The following is a 23814-nucleotide window of genomic DNA, read 5'->3' as shown; positions in this document are numbered from 1 at the left end:
GCGTGCTAATAAAACATTCTCCAGTGCGCTGCCTTTTTCTACGTGCGTGTTTAATAAACAAGTGGTCATTGTTCCACTGCATGCATGCTTCCTACAAAAAGGAATGATTGCTTGCGCTGGTCCGCACACTGACTTGGGTTAAATCAAGAACCTCGGGCAGATATTTCACACTCGGCACAATGCAGTCCGAAATGTACCGTTCTCCTAGCAACCTCCAAACCCAGACTGGTCCATCAGATTGCCAGATGGAAAAGCGTGACCCGTCAGTCCAGAGAAGGCGTCTCCACTGCTCTAGAGTCCAGTGGCAACGTGCTTTACACCACTGCATCCCACGCTTTGCATTGGGCTTGGTGATGTATGGCTTAGATGCAGCTGCTCGGCCATGGAAACCCATTCCCTGAAGCTCTCTGCGTACTGTACGTGGGCTAATTGGAAGGTCACATGAAGTTTGGAGCTCTGTAGCAATTGACTGTGCAGAAAGTCTTTGCACTATGCGCTTCAGCATCCGCCGACCCCTCTCTGTCAGTTTACGTGGCCTACCACTTGGTGGCTGAGTTGCTGTTGTTCCCAAACTCTTCACTTTTCTTATAATTAAGTTGACTTTGGAATATTTAGGAGTGAGGAAATTTCACGACTGGATTTGTTGCACAGGTAGCATCTTATGACAGTTCCACGCTGGAAATCACTGAGAGCGGCCCATTCTTTCACACGTTTGTAGAAACAGTCTCCATGCCTAAGTGTCGTGTCTGTGTAATCATGTTTTGTTTTAGACATGTTTTGTTTAGTTTAGTTATTGGACTCTTTAGTTTCTGGCTTTTCACTCCCTTGTCTTGTTTCCATGGTTACCCATTAGTTTCACCTGTTCCACGTTTGGACTCATTGTGCACTGTCACCATAGCAACCCATTAGTTTTCACCTGTCACGTCACGCACCTGTTTCACGTTTTGAGTCACGCACCTGTTTTCATTAATCATGTCTGTAGTATTTAAGTTCATTGTTTTCAGTTTGTCTTGCTGGCGACACCCGCAATTCATACCCCTGTCACACTCTGTTTACCTCTGCACACTTCATGCCATGTCCAAGTAAGTTTTTGTTTATTAATGCCACAGTTAGTGTTTTTGTTTAATTGTTCACAGTTTTTTGCCCACGTGCAAGTCTTTTGTTTTCGTTAGGCAAGTTTGTACTTCCGCCTTGAGCGCGCTTTTAGTTCCTTTGAGTGTTATAAATAAATATGTATTTACCTTCACGCCATGACCAGTCCAGCTTTACTTGCATCTCGGGAAAACAAACACACCATAGTCCACGTCTTGACACTAAGTGCTTGATTTTATACACCGGGCCAAGTGATTAGGACACCTGATTCTCATCATTTGGATGGGTGGCCAAATACTTTTGGCAATATTGTGTGTGTATATATATATATATATACATATATATATATATATATATATATATATATATATATATATATATTAGGGGTGTAACGGTACACAAAAATGTTGGTTCGATACGTACCTCGGTTTAGAGGTCACGGTTCGGTTCATTTTCGGTACAGTAAGAAAACAATAAAATATAAATTTTGGGGTTATTTATTTACCAAATTTGCAAAATCTTCCACCACAAATATTTTTCATAGTTGAATATTTGATGTGAAGTAATGGGAACCTTGGATAGGTCAATAATTCATAATAACATTGATTTTGATTCAATATTATGTTTTGAGCAATGACAGTTTGAAAGCAAAAAAAACAGCTTTGTTTTATTAGTCAACATTGCAACTTTTTCTAAATTACATTTAACCTTTAAGCTTTTTTATTTCACTTTTGTTATGTTTTTGTTTATTTTAATAGTATTTTTAGAATGTGCCGTGGGCCTTTAAAACATTAGCTGTGGGCCGCAACTGGCCTCCGGGGCACACTTTTGACACCCCTGCTATAGATAATAAAACATTAAATCTGATAAATCTATGGATAAAAAGCAGAGCCTGGCGACGCATGCGCGTTTATCATAACTCTCTCTCTCTCTCTCTGTCTCTGCCCCTCCCTCACCAATGCTGCTGCCCGCACAATTTGTTTTGTTTTTAACCCCTTCTTAACCCTGAACGTACATTGAAAATACACGCAACCCTAACTCAAAATGCCGGACATTTGAAGCATTTAAGAAACTCCGCCCTGACAGCTCCGCAAAAGAGGACATGTCCGGGGAAAAGAGGACGTATGGTCAGTCTATCATAGCCCATTAGCTGTTAGCATGCCGTGTGTTGTGCCTCGGTGTGCATTGTTTACACAACGTGCGTTACGCTACTTAATATGTCTGTGTGGAAACTCGTTCGGTACACATCCGTACCGAACCGGAACCCCCGTACCGAAATGGTTCAATACAAATACACGTACCGTTACACCCCTAATATATATATAGTCAAGGTTTCTGTGGTTTATCCGTTATACAGTGCTCAATAGAGCGGAATATACGTTAGGTCGGGAAAAAACACAGAGGCTATTTCATCCCTACAAACCTGTTTCGCAGAATTGTTATTCTCATCCAGTGATTCCTCAACTGTGTTGCATGTACCACTAGTGGCACGCAGGCTCCATCTAGTGGCACGCCAAAGAATCACATGATTAAAGTACAGTGTTTTATTTCCCTGTATTCATACACAGTGTTACTGTTCAAACTGTGTGTCAAAATATTAAATATACTTGTTGAAAAAAACCTCTGCCTTGTTTTAATGAATACTTAGGCCTACTAGACCAGGGGTCGGCAACCTTTACCAGTCAAAGAGCCATTTTGACCAGTTTCACAAATTAAAGAAAACAATGGGAGCCGCAAAAAATTTTTTAAATTCTAAATGAAATAACACTGCATACGAAGTTTTTTTATTTTGCTTTGTGCTATGTATAACCAGGGGTCTCGGACACGCTGCCCACACCTTTATGTGGAATTTGAAAGCAGGTGCGGCACGCGGGTTTGTATTTAATGGCGCTTGTCAGCGTCATGCGTGCCGTGATGGTACAGCATATAGCACCCACTACAGTCAGCGTGCCTGATCAGCCACACGTTGTATGGGGCTTCCGCTTTTCTCACGTAGGTGACAGCATGGCATACTTGGTCAACAACCACACAGCTCACACTGACGGTGGCGGTATAAAAAAAACCAAAAAACTTTAACACTCTTACTAATAATGCACCACACTGTGAACAAGAATGACAAACACATTTCGGGAGAACATCTGCACCGTAACACAACATAAACACAACAGGACAAATACCCAGAATCCCATGCAGCCCTAACTCTTCCGGGCTACATTATACACCACCCCGCTACCAAACCCCGCCCACCTCAACCGACGCACAGAGGGGGGGGTTGATGTGTGAGGGAGTAGGGTTGGGGTGGGGGCGGGGTTTGGTGGTAGCAGGGGTGTATAATGTAGCCCGGAAGAGTCAGGGCTGCATGGGATTCTGGGTGTTTGTTCTGTTGTGTTTATGTTGTGTTAAGGTGCAGATGTTCTCCCGAAATGTGTTTGTCATTCTTGTTTGGTTTTGGTTCAAAGTGTGGCGCATTATTAGTAAGAGTGTTAAAGTTGGTTTATATGACCACCGTCAGTGTAACCTGTGTGGCTGTTGACCAAGTATGCCTTGCTGTCACGTACGTGTGCAAGCATAAGATGTATATTGTTTAACAAGTGTTGGGCTGGCACTCTGTCAATACAGATTGTAGAGAGCGCCAAATAGTGTACCATCATGGCATGCCCTTATTATAGCCGTAATGGTGAAAATCGGTGAATATTAATCCCGGGAGTTTTCTGCGAGAGGCACTGATATCCGGAAGTCTCACGGGAAAATTGGGGGGTTCAGCAAGTAAGCTGCTGAGCCGCATCAGAGTGATCAAAGAGCCGCCTGCGGCTCCGGAGCCGCGGGTTGCCGACCCCTGTACTAGACTATTGTATTTTAATGCAATAAAAAAAAATGTTTAAAGTTCAACTGATCTGATCTATTTTGTGTCTCCGTCTGTGCAGGTCTTCCATGCAAACACCGATGCCACGGAGGTAGTTCTCAATCGGATCCCGCAGCCGGTTCTGGCCCGCTTTGTGCGAATCCGACCTCAGGCGTGGAAGAACGGCATAGCGCTGCGGTTCGAGCTTTACGGCTGCCAGATAACCGGTAAGAAAGATGAAATATTTTATGTTTCTGGTGAACGTTTAAAGAGGTATTTTCCTGCCAGTCTCCTCCGGAGGGGCTTCTGTAAAAACACGGCGGTGGTTTATAGGGGCGATATACCGGCGGGGTCACGAGGCGGGTCGCCACAAAAATAACTCCCTCGGAAAACATTTCCTGTAAAAGAAAAGATGCATAAATCTCCTTTATTTTTCAGCAACGTTGGGTTCAAATAAATCAGTAATCTGAGCATCCGTCGATTCATACTTTCCTGCTTTACATTTATTTCTTTCCTTTCCCACTTTCATGCACTTTCCCCAGTTCATATCCATACCTCTCTCTCTCACACACACACACACACGGAAGAAACACAGTAGGTCCTAATAGAATAATACCAGTGTGATGTGTGGCTGATTGCATCAGAGAGCTCTCGGCTTTCATCCGCGGCCCCGGCAAACAAACGGGATTTTAACCAGCGTAATCAGCTCAATACTATAAAAAGATCAAACTTAATTAGAGAGTCCGTGTTGGTGTGTTCCGGGGGACGGCAAAAGCCCAGCTTTTCAATGGGTGTGTGCAGGTGTGTGTGTGTTTGACGGTGTCATTATTGGGTTAGAGCCTCTCACTGCGACAGATAGCGTGCTCTTATCTAGGAGGGGGCTATTTCAACACCCACGCCAGTGATCATGACTTTGTGTGTGTCTGTGTGTTAACCGAACAAGAGAGTGGATAATGTCGGCTATCACCTATTTTTGCATTACATGTCACCCCACATTTGTCACTACTCTTAGAAAGGAGCACATCTTTTGCTCATTTCCAGCCGCATGCTGTCGAGTGCTCTTGGCCAGGAACATGTCCAGAGATCACGTTCCATGTTTGAAAGGGAGCCCTATTCATTTTTTTTTTGCCTGTCATTTACGATCCCTATGTAAGACAAGAACACATGTTTTAATTTTTTATGCATTCTAAGTCGTAAAATACGGCAAGTGCGAAGTGGCTAACAATGCAGATAATGGGAGTACTTTTTTTTGCCCTTTTTGTCAAATAAAACCAGTTTTTTAAGGCAAAAACACAAACAATTGGTAATTGGAGCCCTAAATAGGTAAATAATACATAATATTGATTTTGATTCATCATCTTTAGAGCAATAACGCTTTTTTTAAAATCTCACTAAAATTCTCAGGGATCCAAAAAAACCACACTAAAAGTGTTAAAAATAAGTTTTTTTGTTTTTTTTTGTATTTTTTCAATGCCTAATTTTGTAAGGGTTAGGGGTTAGGGGTTAGGGGTTAGGGTTAGGGTTGGGGTTGGGGTTAGGGGTTAGGGTTAGTGTTAGGGGTTAGAGTTAGGGCTAGGGTTGGGGTTAGGGTTAGGGTTAGGGGTTAGGGTTCGGGTTCGGGTTCGGGTTAGGGTTAGGTTTAGGGTTAGAGTTAGGGTTAGGGTTAGAGTTAGGGTTAGGGTTAGGGTTAGGGTTAGGCTTAGGGTTGGGGTTGGGGTTGGGGTTAGGGTTAGGGTTAGGGATAGGGTTAGGGGGTTAGGGTTAGGGTTAGGGGTTAGGGGTTGCAGATAATGGGAGTACTTTTTTTTTGCCCTTTTTGTCAAATAAAACCATTTTTTAAGGCAAAAACACAAACAATTGGTAATTGGAGCCCTAAATAGGTAAATAATACATAATATTGATTTTGATTCATCATTTTTAGAGCAATAACGCTTTTTTAAAAATCCCACTAAAATTCTCAGGGATCCAAAAAAACCACACTAAAAGTGTTAAAAAATAAGTTTGTTTTTTTTGTTTTTTTTCAATGCCTAATTTTGTAAATCAACTTCCGATATATCTGTCCAAGTTTTTATTGTATTTCTCTTTTTATGTGTGTTTTATGCCCTTTTTGTCATATAAAACTTTGATAAAGTTTTTTTTTGTTTTTTTAATGCACTTTTTGTCAAAGAAAATTGGCTTTTTTATGGCAAAAACACAAATATGCAACATTTTGCCCCCCCAAAATTGGTAATTGGAGCCCTAAACAGATCAATAATTCATAATAACATTGATTTTTTTTTTTTTTTTTTTGATTTTTTTTAGAGCAATGACAGTTGTTTTTTTTAAATCCCACTAAAATTCTCTGGGACCCAAAAAAGCCACACTAAAAGTGTTAAAAAATATATATATTTTTATTTTTTATTTTCAACGCCTAATTTTGTCGATCAACTTCAGATCTATCTGTCCAAGTTTTTATTTTATTTCTTTTTTTGTGTGTTTTTATGTCCTTTTTGTCATACAAAACTTTTTTTTTTTCCCTAAATAGTCAATAATTCATAATAACATTGATTTTTTTTTTAGAGCAATGACAGTTTTTAAAAAAAAATCCCACTAAAATTCTCTGGGAGCCGAAAAAGCCACACTAAAAGTGTTAAAAAAAATACATATATTTTTATTTTTTATCTTCAACGCCTAATTTTGTCGATCAACTTCAGATCTATCTGTCCAAGTTTTTATTTTATTTCTTTTTTTTGTGTGTTTTTATGCCCTTTTTGTCATAAAAAACTTTAATTTTTTGCCCTAAATAGTCAATAATTCATAATAACATTGATTTTGATAAAAAAAAATAAAAAAAATTTGGAGCAATGACAGTTTAAAACAAATCCCACTAAAATTCTCTGACCCAAAAAAGCCACACTAAAAGTGTTAAAAATAAGTTTGTCTTTTGTTTTTTATACTTTCAACACCTAATTTTGTAAATCAACTTCAGATATATCTGCCAAAGTTTTTATTTTATTTCTTTTTTGTGTGTGTGTTTTGTGCCCTTTTTGTCATATAAAACTTTGGTTTTTTTTAAGGCAAAAACCCACAAAATATGCAATATTTTCCCCAAAAAATATTCCAAGTGGAATATTTGATGTAAAGTATTTCATAGCCTTTTTGCCTGACATTTACAATCCCTATGTAAGACAAGAACATATGTTTTAATTTTTTATGCATTCTAAGTCGTAAAATACGGCAAGTGCGAGGTGGCTAACAATGCAGATAATGGGAGTACTTGTTTTATGCCCTTTTTGTCAAATAAAACCAGTTTTTTATGGCAAAAACACAAAATATGCAACATTTTGCCCCCCAAAAAATTGGTAATTGGAGCCCTAAATAGGTCAATAATTCATAATAACATTGATTTTGATTCATCATTTTTAGAGCAATAACGCTTTTTAAAAAATCCCACTAAAATTCTCAGGGATCCAATAAAAACCACATTAAAAGTGTTAAAAATAAGTTTGTTTTTTTTTTGTTTTTTTTTCTATACCTAATTTTGTAAATCAACTTCAGATATATCTGTCCAAGTTTTTATTTTATTTCTTTTTTTGTGTGTGTTTTATGCCCTTTTTGTCATATAAAACTTTGCTAAAGTTTTATCTATTTTTTATGCACTTTTTGTCAAAGAAAATTGGCTTTTTTATGGCAAAAACACAAATATGCAACATTTTGCCCCCCAAAAATTGGTAATTGGAGCCCTAAAGGTCAATAATTCATAATAACATTGATTTTTTTATTTTTTTATCTTTTTTAGAGCAATGAAAAAAAATTAAAAAATCCACTAAAATTCTCTGGGACCCAAAAAAGTGTTAAAAAATATTTTTATTTTTATTTTTTATTTTCAACTCCTAATTTTGTCGATCAACTTCAGATCTATCTGTCCAAGTTTTTATTTTATGTCTTTTTTTGTGTGTGTTTTTATGCCCTTTTTGTCATAGAAAACGTTTTCTCTTTTTTTTGCCTTAAATCATCAATAATTCATAATAACATTGATTTTGATAAAAAAAAACAAAAAACATTTTGGAGCAATGACAGTTTAAAACAAATCCCACTAAAATTCTCTGACCCAAAAAAAGCCACACTAAAATTGTTAAAAATAAGTTTGTCTTTTGTTTTTTATACTTTCAACACCTAATTTTGTAAATCAACTTCAGATATATCTGTCCAAGTTTTTATATTATTTCTTTTTTTGTGTGTGTTTTATGCCCTTTTTGTCATATAAAACTTTGTATTTTTTAAGGCAAAAACACACAAAATATGCAATATTTTCCCCAAAAAATATTCCAAGTGGAATATTTGATGTAAAGTATTTCAGAGCCTTTTTGCCTGACATTTACAATCCCTATGTAAGACAAGAACACATGTGTTTCTTTTTTATGCATTCTAAGTCGTAAAATACAGCAAGTGCAAGGTGGCTAACAATGCAGATAATGGGAGTACTCTATTACGCCCATAAATCCCAAAAACCGCCAACAATACTCCATTTACATCTCCTGGCCTGAATATTAACCAAGTATTAGCGATATTGTTATTATAAACTATTTTCAGTGGCGTAGTGATCAGTGAGAGCACAGAGAGCTAACTAGCTAATGATGTTGCATTGACATATTGACAAACTTTTTCCACTGATGGCTGCACACAGAAAAATCTAAATATGCGGAGGCCATTTTGAGATTTAATACAATTTATATATGTTTTTTAAACGTTAGGGCTCCCCTTTAAGTTTGGTCCCAGTAGTCAAAAAATGTTAATAAGCCATTTAATAATTATTTGTTGTCAAGGCGTAAATCTCAAGATGAACTTCAGATCTATCTGTGGGTATAAAGTTCATTTATTTATTTTTGTTTTATGCCCTTTTTGTCAAAGAAAACCATTTTTATGGCAAAAACACAAAATATGCAAAATCTTGCCCCCCAAAAATTGGTAATTGGAGCCCTAAATAAGTCAATAATTGATAATATCAGTGATTTTGATTTGTTATTTTTAGAGCAATGACAGGTAAAAAAAAAAATTCCAGTAAAATTTGGACCTTAAAAAAAGCCACACTAAACGTGTAAAAATAAGTCATACATTTTTTAAATATTTTTTTCAACACCTAATCTTGTAGATCAACTTCAGATCTATCTGTCCAAGTTTTTATTAAATTTTTTGTTTGTGTGTTTTATGCTCTTTTTGTCATAGAAAACTTAGTTTTTTAAAGGCAAACACACAAAATATGCAACATTTTCTCGCAGAAATATTTCAAAGTGGAATATTTGATGTAAAGTATTTTGGAGCCTTCAATTTATCAATAAACCATAACAACATTGTTTTTGATTCATTATTATTTTTTGAGTATCGACAGTTTTAAAGAAAACATTTTTTTTGTGTGTTATTAGAGTCAACATTGCAACTTTTTCTTGTTACATTTCACTTGTATGCTCTTTTATTAAACATTTTTTTTTAGTAATTTTATTTTTAGAATGTTCTGTGGGCCGTTAAAAATTAGCTGCGGGTTGCAAATGGCCCCTGGGCCGCACTTTGGACACCTGAGATTATAAATCATGCTTCTCACCTGGATAGTAGAAGGTTGTGGAAATAAACCGAGAAGTTGGTCAACTCTGACATCCAACTTAAACCTAAAAAGACACTAATATATATATTTTTTAACCCTTTCTGAGTATTATGATTAATTGTTTTTCATCAGTGAGAGGACATACCATAGCAACACTCTACAGGTTGGAGCATTAGATGTAATGGGTGTGCAGTCAATGAGTGTCTCCATGGTATTTGCCAGTATTAAACACAAAATCCTCATTTAAATAAGGCGGTCTGCACCACTTTTGCACTTTTTATAAATTACGCTCGTGGTCTTAGTTGATCACCCGCAACACGCCCGTATAGTAAATGCCATTTTTATAGTCTATAATAAGCACATTTTTATTTGGGATCTTAGTGAATCAGGCCCTATATGAGCATGTAATGAAAGTGGGAAGACACGGATGACTCATGTAATTCCCGACAGTGCTTAGACCAAATAGGAAAGCCACACACACATGACAACATACCCAATGAATGACTAGCATACCCACAATGCCGTCCGCACGACTGAGGCATCATCCGGGTTGGAGCTACTTTGGTCCATGGTGACTAAGGATTCATCTGTGGTCTCGGGACGGCGTCTTTGGACGATGCCTGGGGATGTTCAGACCTCTTACCACGATGTAGGACTCCATCACATTTGAAGTATTAACACCGGAACTAAAAAAAAAAAAATGTAACGTTACTTTTGTGGGGCAGCACGGTGGAGGAGGGGTTAGTGTGTCTGCCTCACAATACAAAGAGTTTGCATGTTCTCCCCGTGACTGCGTGGGTTCCCTCCGGGTACTCCGGCTTCCTCCCACCTCCAAAGACATGCACCTGAGGATAGGTTGATTGGCAACACTAAATGGGCCCTAGTGTGTGAATGTTGTCTATCTGTGTTGGCCCTGCGATGAGGTGGCGACTTGTCCAGGGTGTACCCCGCCTTCCGCCCGATTGTAGCTGAGATAGGCTCCAGCGCCCCCCCCCCCCCCCCGCGACCCGAAGGGAATAAGCGGTAGAAAATGGATGGATGGATGGGTTACTTTTGTGATAAAATAAATTCTAAAAGTTTTTTAGGTTGTTGTTTTTTTTTTTATTTAAAAAATGTGATTTACGATTGACCCTATTTTTGGAAAAAAAACAATGAATAACATTTTAAACTGTCATTAGACCAATGACAGTTTAAAAAAAAGCCACACTAAAAGTGTTAAAAATATGTTTGTTCATTTTTTATATAGTTTCGACTAGAGATGTCCGATAAATGCTTAAAAATGTAATATCGGTTTCAAAAAAGTAAAATTTATGACTTTTTAAAACGCTGCTGTACGGAGTGGTACACGGACGTAGGGAGAAGTACAGAGCGCCAATAAACCTTAAAGGCACTGCCTTTGCGTGCCGGCCCGATCACATAATATCTACAGCTTTTCACACACACAAGCGAATGCACGCATACTTGGTCAACAGCAATACAGGTCACACTGAGGGTGGCCGTATAAACAACTTTAACACTGTTACAAATATGCGCCACACTGTGAACCCACACCAAACAAGAATGACAAACACATTTCGGGAGAACATCCGCACCGTAACACAACATAAACACAACGGAACAAATACCCAGAAACCCTTGCAGCATGCTCTCTCTGGGAGAGCATGTCCCGAATTCCAAGCTGCTGTTTTGAGGCGTGTTAAAAAAAAAAAATGCACTTTGTGACTTCAATAATAAATATGGCAGTGCCATGTTGGCATTTTTTTTTCCATAACTTGAGTTGATTTATTTGGGAAAACCTTGTTACATTGTTTAATGCATCCAGCGGGGCATCACAACAACATTAGGCATAATAATGTGTTAATTCCACGACTGTATATATCGGTATCGGTTGATTTCGGAATCGGTAATTATGAGTTGGACAATATCGGAATATCGGATATCGGCAAAAAAGCCATTATCGGACATCTCTAATTACAACTAAGTACCGCTGCGGCCTATACGAACCACAGCTGAAAAACACATATATTACATTATAGGGGGCGCTAAGAAATACTGGTATATAGTATATGCCATCAACGTGCAGGGACCATCTCTTCGCAAAGAAACACGCCCAGCGTTATAGTGAGTTGATTTTTCATGCTCATTTTTTTTTGCTGTTTTTTTCTGCCACACGTGGAAAGCCGGTCCGTGAAAATAATGCATACATTAAAACCTCTAAAGGCTTAGTTGGCCACATGCGTGGACAGCACCTTTTCGCTCTTATTTCCAAAATTGTGTACACTACTGCAGTGGTTCTCAACCTTTTTTCAGTGATGTAACCCCTGTGAACATTTTTTTAATTCAAGTACCCCCTAATCAGAGCAAAGCATTTTTGGTTGACAAAAAGAGATAAAGAAGTAAAATACAGCACTATGTCATCAGTTTCTGATTTATTAAATTGTATAACAGTGCAAAATATTGCTCATTTGTTGTGGTCTTTCTTAAACTACTTGGAAAAAAAGATATAAAAATAACTAAAAACTTTTTGAAAAATAAACAAGTGATTCAATTATAAATAAAGATTTCTACACATAGAAGTAATCATCGACTTAAAGTGCCCTCTTTGGGGATTGTAATAGAGATCCATCTGGATTCATGAACTTAATTCTAAACATTTCTTCACAAAAAAAGAAATCTTTCAATATTTATGGAACATGTCCACAAAAAAATCTGGCTGTCAACACTGAATATTGCATTGTTGCATTTCTTTTCACAGTTCTTTTTGACAGACATTTAAAATAAAATCTCACGTACCCCTTGGCATACCTTCAAGTACCCCCAGGGGTACGCGTACCCCCATTTGAGAACCACTGCACTACTGAATTGGGGTCTTATGGCCACTTATGACACTGATCATACAGGGAGCGGACCGCCACAATCAGACAGTCCGAAACCCCATACTCTCTGAGCACTCCCCACAGGACTTCCCGAGGGACACGGTCGAATGCCTTCTCCAAGTCCACAAAGCACATGTAGACTGGTTGGGCAAACTCCCATGCACCCTCAAGGACCCTGCCGAGAGTATAGAGCTGGTCCACAGTTCCACGACCAGGACGAAAACCACACTGTTCCTCCTGAATCCGAGGTTCGACTATCCGGCGTAGCCTCCTCTCCAGTACACCTGAATAGACCTTACCGGGAAGGCTGAGGAGTGTGATCCCACGATAGTTAGAACACACCCTCCGGTTCCCCTTTTTAAAGAGAGGAACCACCACCCCGGTCTGCCAATCCAGAGGTACTGCCCCCGATGATCAGTGTCAGAGCTTGGTTCGCATTGCCGGCAGTAAGTCGGACACGTTTCCGGTGAGGGTTGGACTCCGCCAAGGCTGCCCTTTGTCACCGATTCTGTTCATAACTTTTATGGACAGAATTTCTAGGCGCAGTCAAGGCGTTGAGGGGATCCGGTTTGGTGGCTGCAGGATTAGGTCTCTGCTTTTTGCAGATGATTTGGTCCTGATGGCTTCATCTGGCCAGGATCTTCAGCTCTCACTGGATCGGTTCGCAGCTGAGTGTGAAGCGACTGGGATGAGAATCAGCACCTCCAAGTCCGAGTCCATGGTTCTCGCCCGGAAAAGGGTGGAGTGCCATCTCCGGGTTGGGGAGGAGATCTTGCCCCAAGTGGAGGAGTTCAAGTACCTCGGAGTCTTGTTCACGAGTGAGGGAAGAGTGGATCGTGAGATCGACAGGCGGATCGGTGCGGCGTCTTCAGTAATGCGGACGCTGTATCGATCCGTTGTGGTGAAGAAGGAGCTGAGCCGGAAGGCAAAGCTCTCAATTTACCGGTCGATCTACGTTCCCATCCTCACCTATGGTCATGAGCTTTGGGTTATGACCGAAAGGACAAGATCACGGGTACAAGCGGCCGAAATGAGTTTCCTCCGCCGGGTGGCGGGGCTCTCCCTTAGAGATAGGGTGAGAAGCTCTGTCATCCGGGGGGAGCTCAAAGTAAAGCCGCTGCTCCTCCACATCGAGAGGAGCCAGATGAGGTGGTTCGGGCATCTGGTCAGGATGCCACCCGAGCGCCTCCCTAAGGAGGTGTTTAGGGCATGTCCGACCGGTAGGAGGCCACGAGGAAGACCCAGGACACGTTGGGAAGACTATGTCTCCCGGCTGGCCTGGGAACGCCTCGGGATCCCCCGGGAGGAGCTGGACGAAGTGGCTGAGGAGAGGGAAGTCTGGGCTTCCCTGCTTAGGCTGCTGCCCCCGCGACCCGACCTCGGATAAGCGGAAGAAGATGGATGGATGGCCACTTATGTGGACACTTATACTGCCATCTGGTGGTGTCAGAAGAGTATAACATACAATGGAATTTGGAAAAAAAAAGTGTAAAAATAAGAATTAGCATGTCACTAAACATCTCTATTAATAATGTATTGTATTGGTTAAAATAAAGCCAATAATGCCATTTTATGTGGTGCCCTTTATTTAGAACGGTATCGAAAAGTATCAAATTGGTATCGGGACAACCCTATTTCCAGCCCCACCTTGCTTGCTGCCAACATTCTGTTCCGTTTACATTTTTCTGCCGTGGAATCGATGCAATCCATGCAGCATCTTGGAGAGACACTCCCACCAAAGTCACCTACCAGCAGCAACGTGGTATCTTTTTGTTTCGTATTGACAAACACTCACACACCCGGCCTATCACACGGCCCCCCCCCCCCCCGGGGATGCGATAATGCCCTATGCAGGCCTATAAAGGGGCTCATAAAGTAGTCCGACAGTGACATGCCATTAACTTAAATCACACTTTTATGTCTCCTGCTCGCCTTTTTTCCCCTCACTTTCTATCTATACCGTCTCCGCGGCAACGCTCACGTGTCCTACGTGCTATCTATTTGCCGCCACTCTCAGCCTCCTACCCCTGCTCTCATATTTTTCTTTTGCCCGCTTCTCATTTTCCTGCCACACCTCCGCTCTTAAATCTTCCCCCGTTACGGCCTGGTCCAAGTGTTCATTCCCCCCCGACCCCTCCTTCATTGTCTTTAATCTCATTTTATTTCAGCCCTGCGGCGTCTATCAATCATTTGTTTATAGCAGCCGTATCGTTCTGGATTCCTTTTGTCTGTTTGAAACAAAAAAAATCAATTGCAATACGCCCGAGTATGATGTCAGGACCTGACAGTGACTATGAGATTATTTGTATATACGTGCAATTCACCTGGGGCCCAAATAGTGACCCCTAAATTTACTTTAAAACTTTTTTGCCTCAAACTCCTAAAAACTCAAGTGCTCCTGTTCAATAGAGCAGTGTTTTTCAATCTTTTTTGAGGCAAGGCACATTTTTTTTCATAAAAAAATCCCAGAGGCACACCACCAGCAGAAAACGTTAAAAAATGAAACTCCACCAGGTCCATCCATCCATCCATCCATCTTCTTCCGCTTATCCGAAGTCGGGTCGCGGGGGCAGCAGCCTAAGCAGGGAAGCCCAGACTTCCCTCTCCCCAGCCACTTCGTCCAGCTCTTCCCGGGGGATCCCGAGGCGTTCCCAGGCCAGCCGGGAGACATAGTCTTCCCAACGTGTCCTGGGTCTTCCCCGTGGCCTCCTACCGGTCGGACGTGCCCTAAACACCTCCCGAGGGAGGCATTCGGGTGGCATCCTGACCAGATGCCCGAACCACCTCATCTGGCTCCTCTCGATGTGGAGGAGCAGCGGCTTTACTTTGAGCTCCCCCCGGATGACAGAGCTTCTCACCCTATCTCTAAGGGAGAGCCCTGCCACCCGGCGGAGGAAACTCATTTCGGCCGCTTGATCTTGTCCTTTCGGTCATAACCCAAAGCTCATGACCATAGGTGAGGATGGGAACGTAGATCGACCGGTAAATTGAGAGCTTTGCCTTCCGGCTCAGCTCCTTCTTCACCACAACGGATCGATACAGCGTCCGCATTACTGAAGACGCCGCACCGATCCGCCTGTCGATCTCACGATCCACTCTTCCCTCACTCGTGAACAAGACTCCGAGGTACTTGAACTCCTCCACTTGGGGCAGGGTCTCCTCCCCAACCCAAAGATGGCATTCCACCCTTTTCCGGGCGAGAACCATGGACTCGGACTTGGAGGTGCTGATTCTCATCCCAGTCGCTTCACACTCGGCTGCGAACCGATCCAGCGAGAGCTGAAGATCCTGGCCAGATGAAGCCATCAGGACCACATCATCTGCAAAAAGCAGAGACCTAGTCCTGCAGCCACCAAACCAGATCCCCTCAACGCCTTGACTGCGCCCAGAAATTCTGTCCATAAAAGTTATGAACAGAATCGGTGACAAAGGGCAGCCTTGGCGGAGTCCAACCCTCACTGGAAACGTGTCCGACTTACTGCCGGCAATGCGGACCAAGCTCTGACACTGATCATACAGGGAGCGGACCGCCAAAACCAGGTCGTCGTGCCTTATTTTGAGTTTGTTTTCCTGTGTCGTGCTTTAGTTTTTGTCTTGCGCTGTTATTTTGGTGGCCCTTCCTGTTTTGTTTCATGTCTTCCTTTGAGCCCTATTCTCCGCACCTGCTTTGTGTTAGTAAGCAAGTCTATTTAAAGGGGAACATTATCACAATTTCAGAATGGTTAAAACCATTAAAAATCAGTTCCCAGTGGCTTATTATATTTTTCGAAGTTTTTTTCAAAATTTTACCCATCACGCAATATGCCTAAAAAAAGCTTCATTTTAACCACCCGTCCATTTTCCTGTGACGTCACATAGTGATGCCAACACAAACAAACATGGCGGATAGAACAGCAAGGTATAGCGACATTAGCTCGGATTCAGACTCGGATTTCAGCGGTTTAAGCGATTCAACAGATTACGCATGTATTGAAACGGATGGTTGTAGTGTGGAGGCAGGTAGCGAAAACGAAATTGGAGAAGAAACTGAAGCTATTGAGCCATGTCGGTTTGAACCGTGTGCAAGCGAAACCGACGAAAACGACACGACAGCCAGCGACACGGGAGAAAGCGAGGACGAATTCGGCGATCGCCTTCTAACCAACGATTGGTATGTGTTTGTTTGGCATTAAAGGAAACTAACAACTATGAACTAGGTTTACAGCATATGAAATACATTTGGCAACAACATGCACTTTGAGAGTGCAGACAGCCCAATTTTCATCAATTAATATATTCTGTAGACATACCCTCATCCGCGCTCTTTTCCTGAAAGCTGATCTGTCCAGTTTTGGAGTTGATGTCAGCAGGCCAGGGAAGCTAGGGTCGATAGGGGGTTTAGGTAGCTCGTCTGCGGGAACAAACTGCCGCCATTGCTTGCCGTGCTACCGAGGTCCTTTGTCCCTGAATTGCTCACACACTCCGGCAGATTCAATGGGGGTCTGGCAGCAGATTTCTTTGACTTTACCGTTGGAAATGCATCTGCTTTGAGTGTCGCAGGATATCCACACATTCTTGCCATCTCTGTCGTAGCATAGCTTTCGTCGGTAAAGTGTGCGGAACAAACGTCCAATTTCTTGCCACTTTCGCATCTTTGGGCCACTGGTGCAACTTGAATCCGTCCCTGTTCGTGTTGTTACACCCTCCGACAACACACCGACGAGGCATGATGTCTCCAAGGTACGGAAAACAGTCGAAAAAACGGAAAATAACAGAGCTGATTTGACTCGGTGAGAAAATGGCGGATTGCTTCCCGATGTGACGCCACGTTGTGACGTCATCGCTCCGAGAGCGAATATTAGAAAGGCATTTAATTCGCCAAAATTCACCCATTTAGAGTTCGGAAATCGGTTAAAAAAATATATGGTCTTTTTTCTGCAACATCAAGGTATATATTGACGCTTACATAGGTCTGGTGATAATGTTCCCCTTTAAGTTGTTGCTTTCCTTCTTTGTGTGGACATTGTTGATTGTCATGTCATGTATGGATGTACTTTGTGGACGCCGTAAGTTTTTGCTGTCGTCCAGCATTCTGTTTACTTTGTAGCCAGTTCAGTTTTACTTTTGTTTTGCATCGCCATCCCTATGCTTCAGTGCCTTTTCCTTTTCCCTTTGTTCATTTTTGGTTTAAGCATTAGATAACTTTTTACCTGCATTCTGCCTCCCGCTGTGGTCTGCGTATTGGGATCATAACAAATAGGGATGTCCGATCATATCGGCCTGCCGATATTATCGGCCGATAAATGCATTAAAATGTAATATCGGAAATTATCGGTATCGTTTTTTTTTATTATCGGTATCGTTTTTTTTCTTTTTTAATTAAATCAACATAAAAAACACAAGATACACTTACAATTAGTGCACCAACCCAAAAAAAACTCCCTCCCCCATTCACACTCATTCACACAAAAGGGTTGTTTCTTTCTGTTATTAATATTCTGGTTCCTACATTATATATCAATATATATCAATACAGTCTGCAAGGGATACAGTCCGTAAGCACACATGATTGTGCGTGATGCCGGTCCGCTAATAGTACTAACCTTTAACAGTTAATTTTACTCATTTTCATGAATTACTAGTTTCTATGTAACTGTCTTTATATTATATAGCAGACGAGTAGCGTGACGTCACAGGTTGTGGAGCTCCTCACATCTGCACATTGTTTACAATCATGGCCACCAGCAGCGAGAGCGATTCGGACCGAGAAAGCGACGATTTCCCCATTAATTTGAGCGAGGATGAAAGATTCGTGGATGAGGAAAGTGAGAGTGAAGGACTAGAGGGCAGTGGGAGCGATTCAGATAGGGAAGATGCTGTGAGAGGCGGGTGGGACCTGATATTCAGCTGGGAATGACTAAAACAGTAAATAAACACAAGACATATATATACTCTATTAGCCACAACACAACCAGGCTTATATTTAATATGCCACAAATTAATCCCGCATAACAAACCCCCTCCCGTCCATATAACCCGCCAATACAACTCAAACACCTGCACAACACACTGAATCCCACAGCCCAAAGTACCGTTCACCTCCCCAAAGTTCATACAGCACATATATTTCCCCAAAGTCCCCAAAGCTACGTACGTGACATGCACATGGTGGCACGCACGTACGGGCAAGCGATCAAATGTTTGGAAGCCGCAGCTGCATGCGTACTCACGGTACCGCGTCTGCGCATCCAACTCAAAGTCCTCCTGGTAAGAGTCTCTGTTGTCCCAGTTCTCCACAGGCCAATGGTAAAGCTTGACTGTCATCTTTCGGGAATGTAAACAATGAAACACCGGCCGTGTTTGTGTTGTTGCTGCAGCCGCCCGCAATACACCGCTTCCCACCTACAGCTTTCTTCTTTGCTGTCTCCATTTGTTCATTGAACAAATTGCAAAAGATTCACCAACACAGATGTCCAGAATACTGTGGAATTTTGCGATGAAAACAGACGACTTAATAGCTGGCCACCATGCTGTCCCAAAATGTCCTCCACAATCCGTGACGTCACACGCTGACGTCATCATACCGAGACGTTTTCAGCAGGATATTTCGCGCAAAATTTAAAATTGCACTTTAGTAAGCATGTGTTGCAATGTTAAGATTTCATCATTGATATATAAACTATCAGACTGCGTGGTCGGTAGTAGTGGGTTTCAGTAGGCCTTTAAGGGACATGTGTCGCAGCAGAGAAGTGATGGCCTAAGCAAGAACACTCAGTGCGAGGCCAGGAAAGGGAGGGGCCAAAGAGTCCAGAGTTAACCCCCGTGTGCACGAGTGCCACACTCATGCGTGTTTGCTTTAATTGTGGATTCACTCGCTATTCCTGTCGTCTCCAGAGATCCCAAATCTCATTAGGTCTGCGTCTGTGAGCAACAAATATAGGAAAATAAAAATAAACAGTATGGTAATGAAATTCTCTGCTATTGGGGGAGCTTATATGCTGGTTGTTGTTGTTTATTGTTGATTCATTATTTACTGCGGCGAGGTGCAGTTGCAAACATCACGGCATTAAACATTTATCTCCACCAAGACCCGGAGAATGTCGCCATCAATCATCGTCACCCTCCATCATTCCCTCTTTCCTTCGTTTTCATCCTTTTTTTCACCTTCTAATTTTCCTATTTCACATTTCTTTCCCCTTTCAAATTTCATTTGACCTTTCTGTCCTTTATCTCCTCCTTTAATTTATTTCCCCTCATTCTTCCTTTTACGCATCACATGTCGTTCCACCGCCGGATTCATTCAAAAATCAATCAATCAATCAATGTTTATTTATATAGCCCTAAATCACAAAAGTCTCAAAGGGCTGCACAAGCCACAACGACATCCTCGGTACAGAGCCCACATAAGGGATGTCGATGTGAATGACTATGAGAAACCTAATACTAAAACGGAAAAAAAAATACTCAAATATAATACTAAAACATGATCAGGAAAACACTCAAATATAATACTAAAACATGATCGGGAAAACACTCAAATATAATACTAAAACATGATCAGGAAAACACTCAAATATAATACTAAAACATGATAAGAAAACTCTCAAATATAATACTAAAACATGATCAGGAAAACATTAAATATACTAAACATGATAAGAAAACACTCAAATATAATACTAAAACATGATTGGAAAACATTCAAATATAATGCTAAAACATGATTATTAAAACTCAAATATAATACTAAAACAGAAAAAAATACTCAAATATAACACTAAAACATGATCAGGAAAACACTCAAATATAATACTAAAACATGATCAGGAGAACATTAAAATACCATACTAAACATAATAGGAAAACACTCAAATATAATACTAAAACATGATCAGGAAAACATTAAAATATCATATGATAGGAAAACACTCAAATATAATACTAAAACATGATCGGGAAAACACTCAAATATAATACTAAAATATGATCAGGAACAGATTAAAATATCATACTAAAATGATAGGAAAACACTCAAATATAATACTAAAACATGATGAGAAAACACTCAAATATAATACTAAAACATGATAAGAAAACTCAAATATGTTACTAAAACATGATAAGAAAACGCTCAAATATAATACCAAAACATGATAAGAAAACTCTCAAATATAATACTAAAACGTGATTGGAAAACATTCAAATATAATACTAAAACATGGTTATTAAAACTCAAACATCAATCAATCAATCAATCAATGTTTATTTATATAGCCCTAAATCACAAAAGTCTCAAAGGGCTGCACAAGCCACAACGACATCCTCGGTACAGAGCCCACATAAGGGACGTCGATGTGAATGACTATGAGAAACCTAATAATAAAACGGGAAAAAAATACTAAAATATAATACTAAAACATGATCAGGAAAACACTCAAATATAATACTAAAACATGATAAGAAAACTCTCAAATGTAATACTAAAACATGATAAGAAAACTCTCAAATATAATACTAAAACATGATCAGGAAAACACTCAAATATAATACTAAAACATGATAAGAAAACTCTCAAATATAATACCAAAACATGATCAGGAAAACATTAAATATACTAAACATGATAAGAAAACACTCAAATATAATACTAAAACATGACTAGAAAACATTCAAATATAATGCTAAAACATGATTATTAAAACTCAAATATAATACTAAAACAGAAAAAAATACTCAAATATAACACTAAAACATGATCAGGAAAACACTCAAATACAAAACTAAAACATGATCAGGAAAACATTAAAATATCATACTAAACATGATAGGAAAACACTCAAATATAATACTAAAACATGATCAGGAAAACATTAAAATATCATATGATAGGAAAACACTCAAATATAATACTAAAATATGATCGGGAAAACACTCAAATATAATACTAAGACATGATCAGGAAAACACTCAAATATAATACTAAAACATGATAAGAAAACTCTCAAATATAATACTAAAACATGATCAGGAAAACATTAAATATACTAAACATGATAAGAAAACACTCAAATATAATACTAAAACATGATTGGAAAACATTCAAATATAATGCTAAAACATGATTATTAAAACTCAAATATAAAACTAAAACAGAAAAAAATACTCAAATATAACACTAAAACATGATCAGGAAAACACTCAAATATAATACTAAAACATGATCAGGAAAACATTAAAATATCATACTAAACATGATAGGAAAACACTCAAATATAATACTAAAACATGATCGGGAAAACACTCAAATATAATACTAAAACATGATCAGGAACAGATTAAAATATCATACTAAACATGATAGGAAAACACTCAAATATAATACTAAAACATGATAAGAAAACACTCAAATATAATACTAAAACATGATAAGAAAACTCAAATATGTTACTAAAACATGATAAGAAACGCTCAAATATAATACTAAAACATGATAGGAAAACTCTCAAATATAATACTAAAACATGATTGGAAAACATTCAAATATAATACTAAAACATGGTTATTAAAACTCAAACATCAATCAATCAATCAATCAATGTTTATTTTTATAGCCCTAAATCACAAAAGTCTCAAAGGGCTGCACAAGCCACAACGACATCCTCGGTACAGAGCCCACATAAGGGACATCGATGTGAATGACTATGAGAAACCTAATACTAAAACGGAAAAAAATACTCAAATATAATACTAAAACATGATCAGGAAAACACTCAAATATAATACTAAAACATGATAAGAAAACTCTCAAATATAATACTAAAACATGATAAGAAAACTCTCAAATATAATACTAAAACATGAAAAGAAATCTCTCAAATATAATACTAAAACATGATCAGGAAAACATTAAATATACTAAACATGATAAGAAAACACTCAAATATAATACTAAAACATGATTGGAAAACATTCAAATATAGTGCTAAAACATGATTATTAAAACTCAAATATAATACTAAAACAGAAAAAAATACTCAAATCTAACACTAAAACATGATCAGGAAAACACTCAAATATAATACTAAAACATGATCAGTAAAACATTAAAATATCATACTAAACATGATAGGAAAACACTCAAATATAATACTAAAACATGATCAGGAAAACATTAAAATATCATATGATAGGAAAACACTCAAATATAATACTAAAACATGATCGGGAAAACACTCAAATATAATACTAAAACATGATCAGGAACAGATTAAAATATCATACTAAACATGATAGGAAAACACTCAAATATAATACTAAAACATGATTGGAAAACATTCAAATATAATGCTAAAACATGATTATTAAAACTCAAATATAATACTAAAACAGAAAAAAACTACTCAAATATAACACTAAAACATGATCAGGAAAACACTCAAATATAATACTAAAACATGATCAGGAAAACATTCAAATATCATACTAAACATGATAGGAAAACACTCAAATATAATACTAAAACATGATCAGGAAAACATTAAAATATCATATGATAGGAAAACACCCAAATATAATACTAAAACATGATCGGGAAAACACTCAAATATAATACTAAAACATGATCAGGAACAGATTAAAATATCATACTAAACATGATAGGAAAACACTCAAATATAATACTAAAACATGATAAGAAAACACTCAAATATAATACTAAAACATGATAAGAAAACTCAAATATGTTACTAAAACATGATAAGAAAACGCTCAAATATAATACTAAAACATGATTGGAAAACATTCAAATATAATACTAAAACATGGTTATTAAAACTCAAACATCAATCAATCAATCAATCAATGTTTATTTATATAGCCCTAAATCACAAAAGTCTCAAAGGGCTGCACAAGCCACAACGATGAAAAGGCAATTCTTTTGGCACGCCTCATTTTTTTGGTCGCCGTTATTATTCATAAATGCGAGGCTCGCAGTCTTGCCACGCTAAAACACATTTGTCAGTCCAACAAAGCGCGTCGTCTTGATCTGAGCCAGGCGTTCGTTTTGTTCTTCCATTCGGGACTTTCTTGGCTCGCAGCGTGGCTGGAGTCTCGCAACTTTCGAGCAGCATGAAGGCGAACTGCTCAGATTGTTTGACGAGATGCAGCTGAGCGGAGTTGCGGAGTAAAAAAAAAAAAAAAAAAATCACACAAGATTCTTTCCTCCTATCTATCAGTTTTATCAATGCCTCCGAGCCTTAAAAGGGTGGGCGGCATTGGATCCGATCCAAGCTGACAATAGATGAGATGCATCAAAACCATGTTGTCAGTAGTTACTGGAGAACAAAACTAATAACAATCAAAGCAGTCATAATTAGGGATGATGTTCGGAACCGGTTCTCCCGGTTGTTCGATAAGAAAAGAACCGACACCATGGACTCGAATACCTT

At 39.1% G+C, this 23814-nt stretch overlaps 1 protein-coding gene across 1 annotated transcript in view; it reads left to right on the top strand.

Annotated features, from left to right (window-relative positions):
- LOC133574147 (neuropilin-2-like) overlaps positions 1-23814 on the top strand; it is a 335141-nt gene that overhangs the window by 206419 nt on the left and 104908 nt on the right. Inside the window, exon 8 of the mRNA XM_061926222.1 lies at positions 4017-4161. Coding sequence (XP_061782206.1) covers positions 4017-4161 — 145 coding nt within the window. The remainder of the gene's footprint in view (positions 1-4016; positions 4162-23814) is intronic.

The sequence above is a fragment of the Nerophis lumbriciformis genome, linkage group LG31, assembly GCF_033978685.3.
Source record: "Nerophis lumbriciformis linkage group LG31, RoL_Nlum_v2.1, whole genome shotgun sequence".
Taxonomy (NCBI): Eukaryota; Metazoa; Chordata; class Actinopteri; order Syngnathiformes; family Syngnathidae; genus Nerophis; species Nerophis lumbriciformis.
This window is presented reverse-complemented; position numbering and strand designations above follow the sequence as displayed.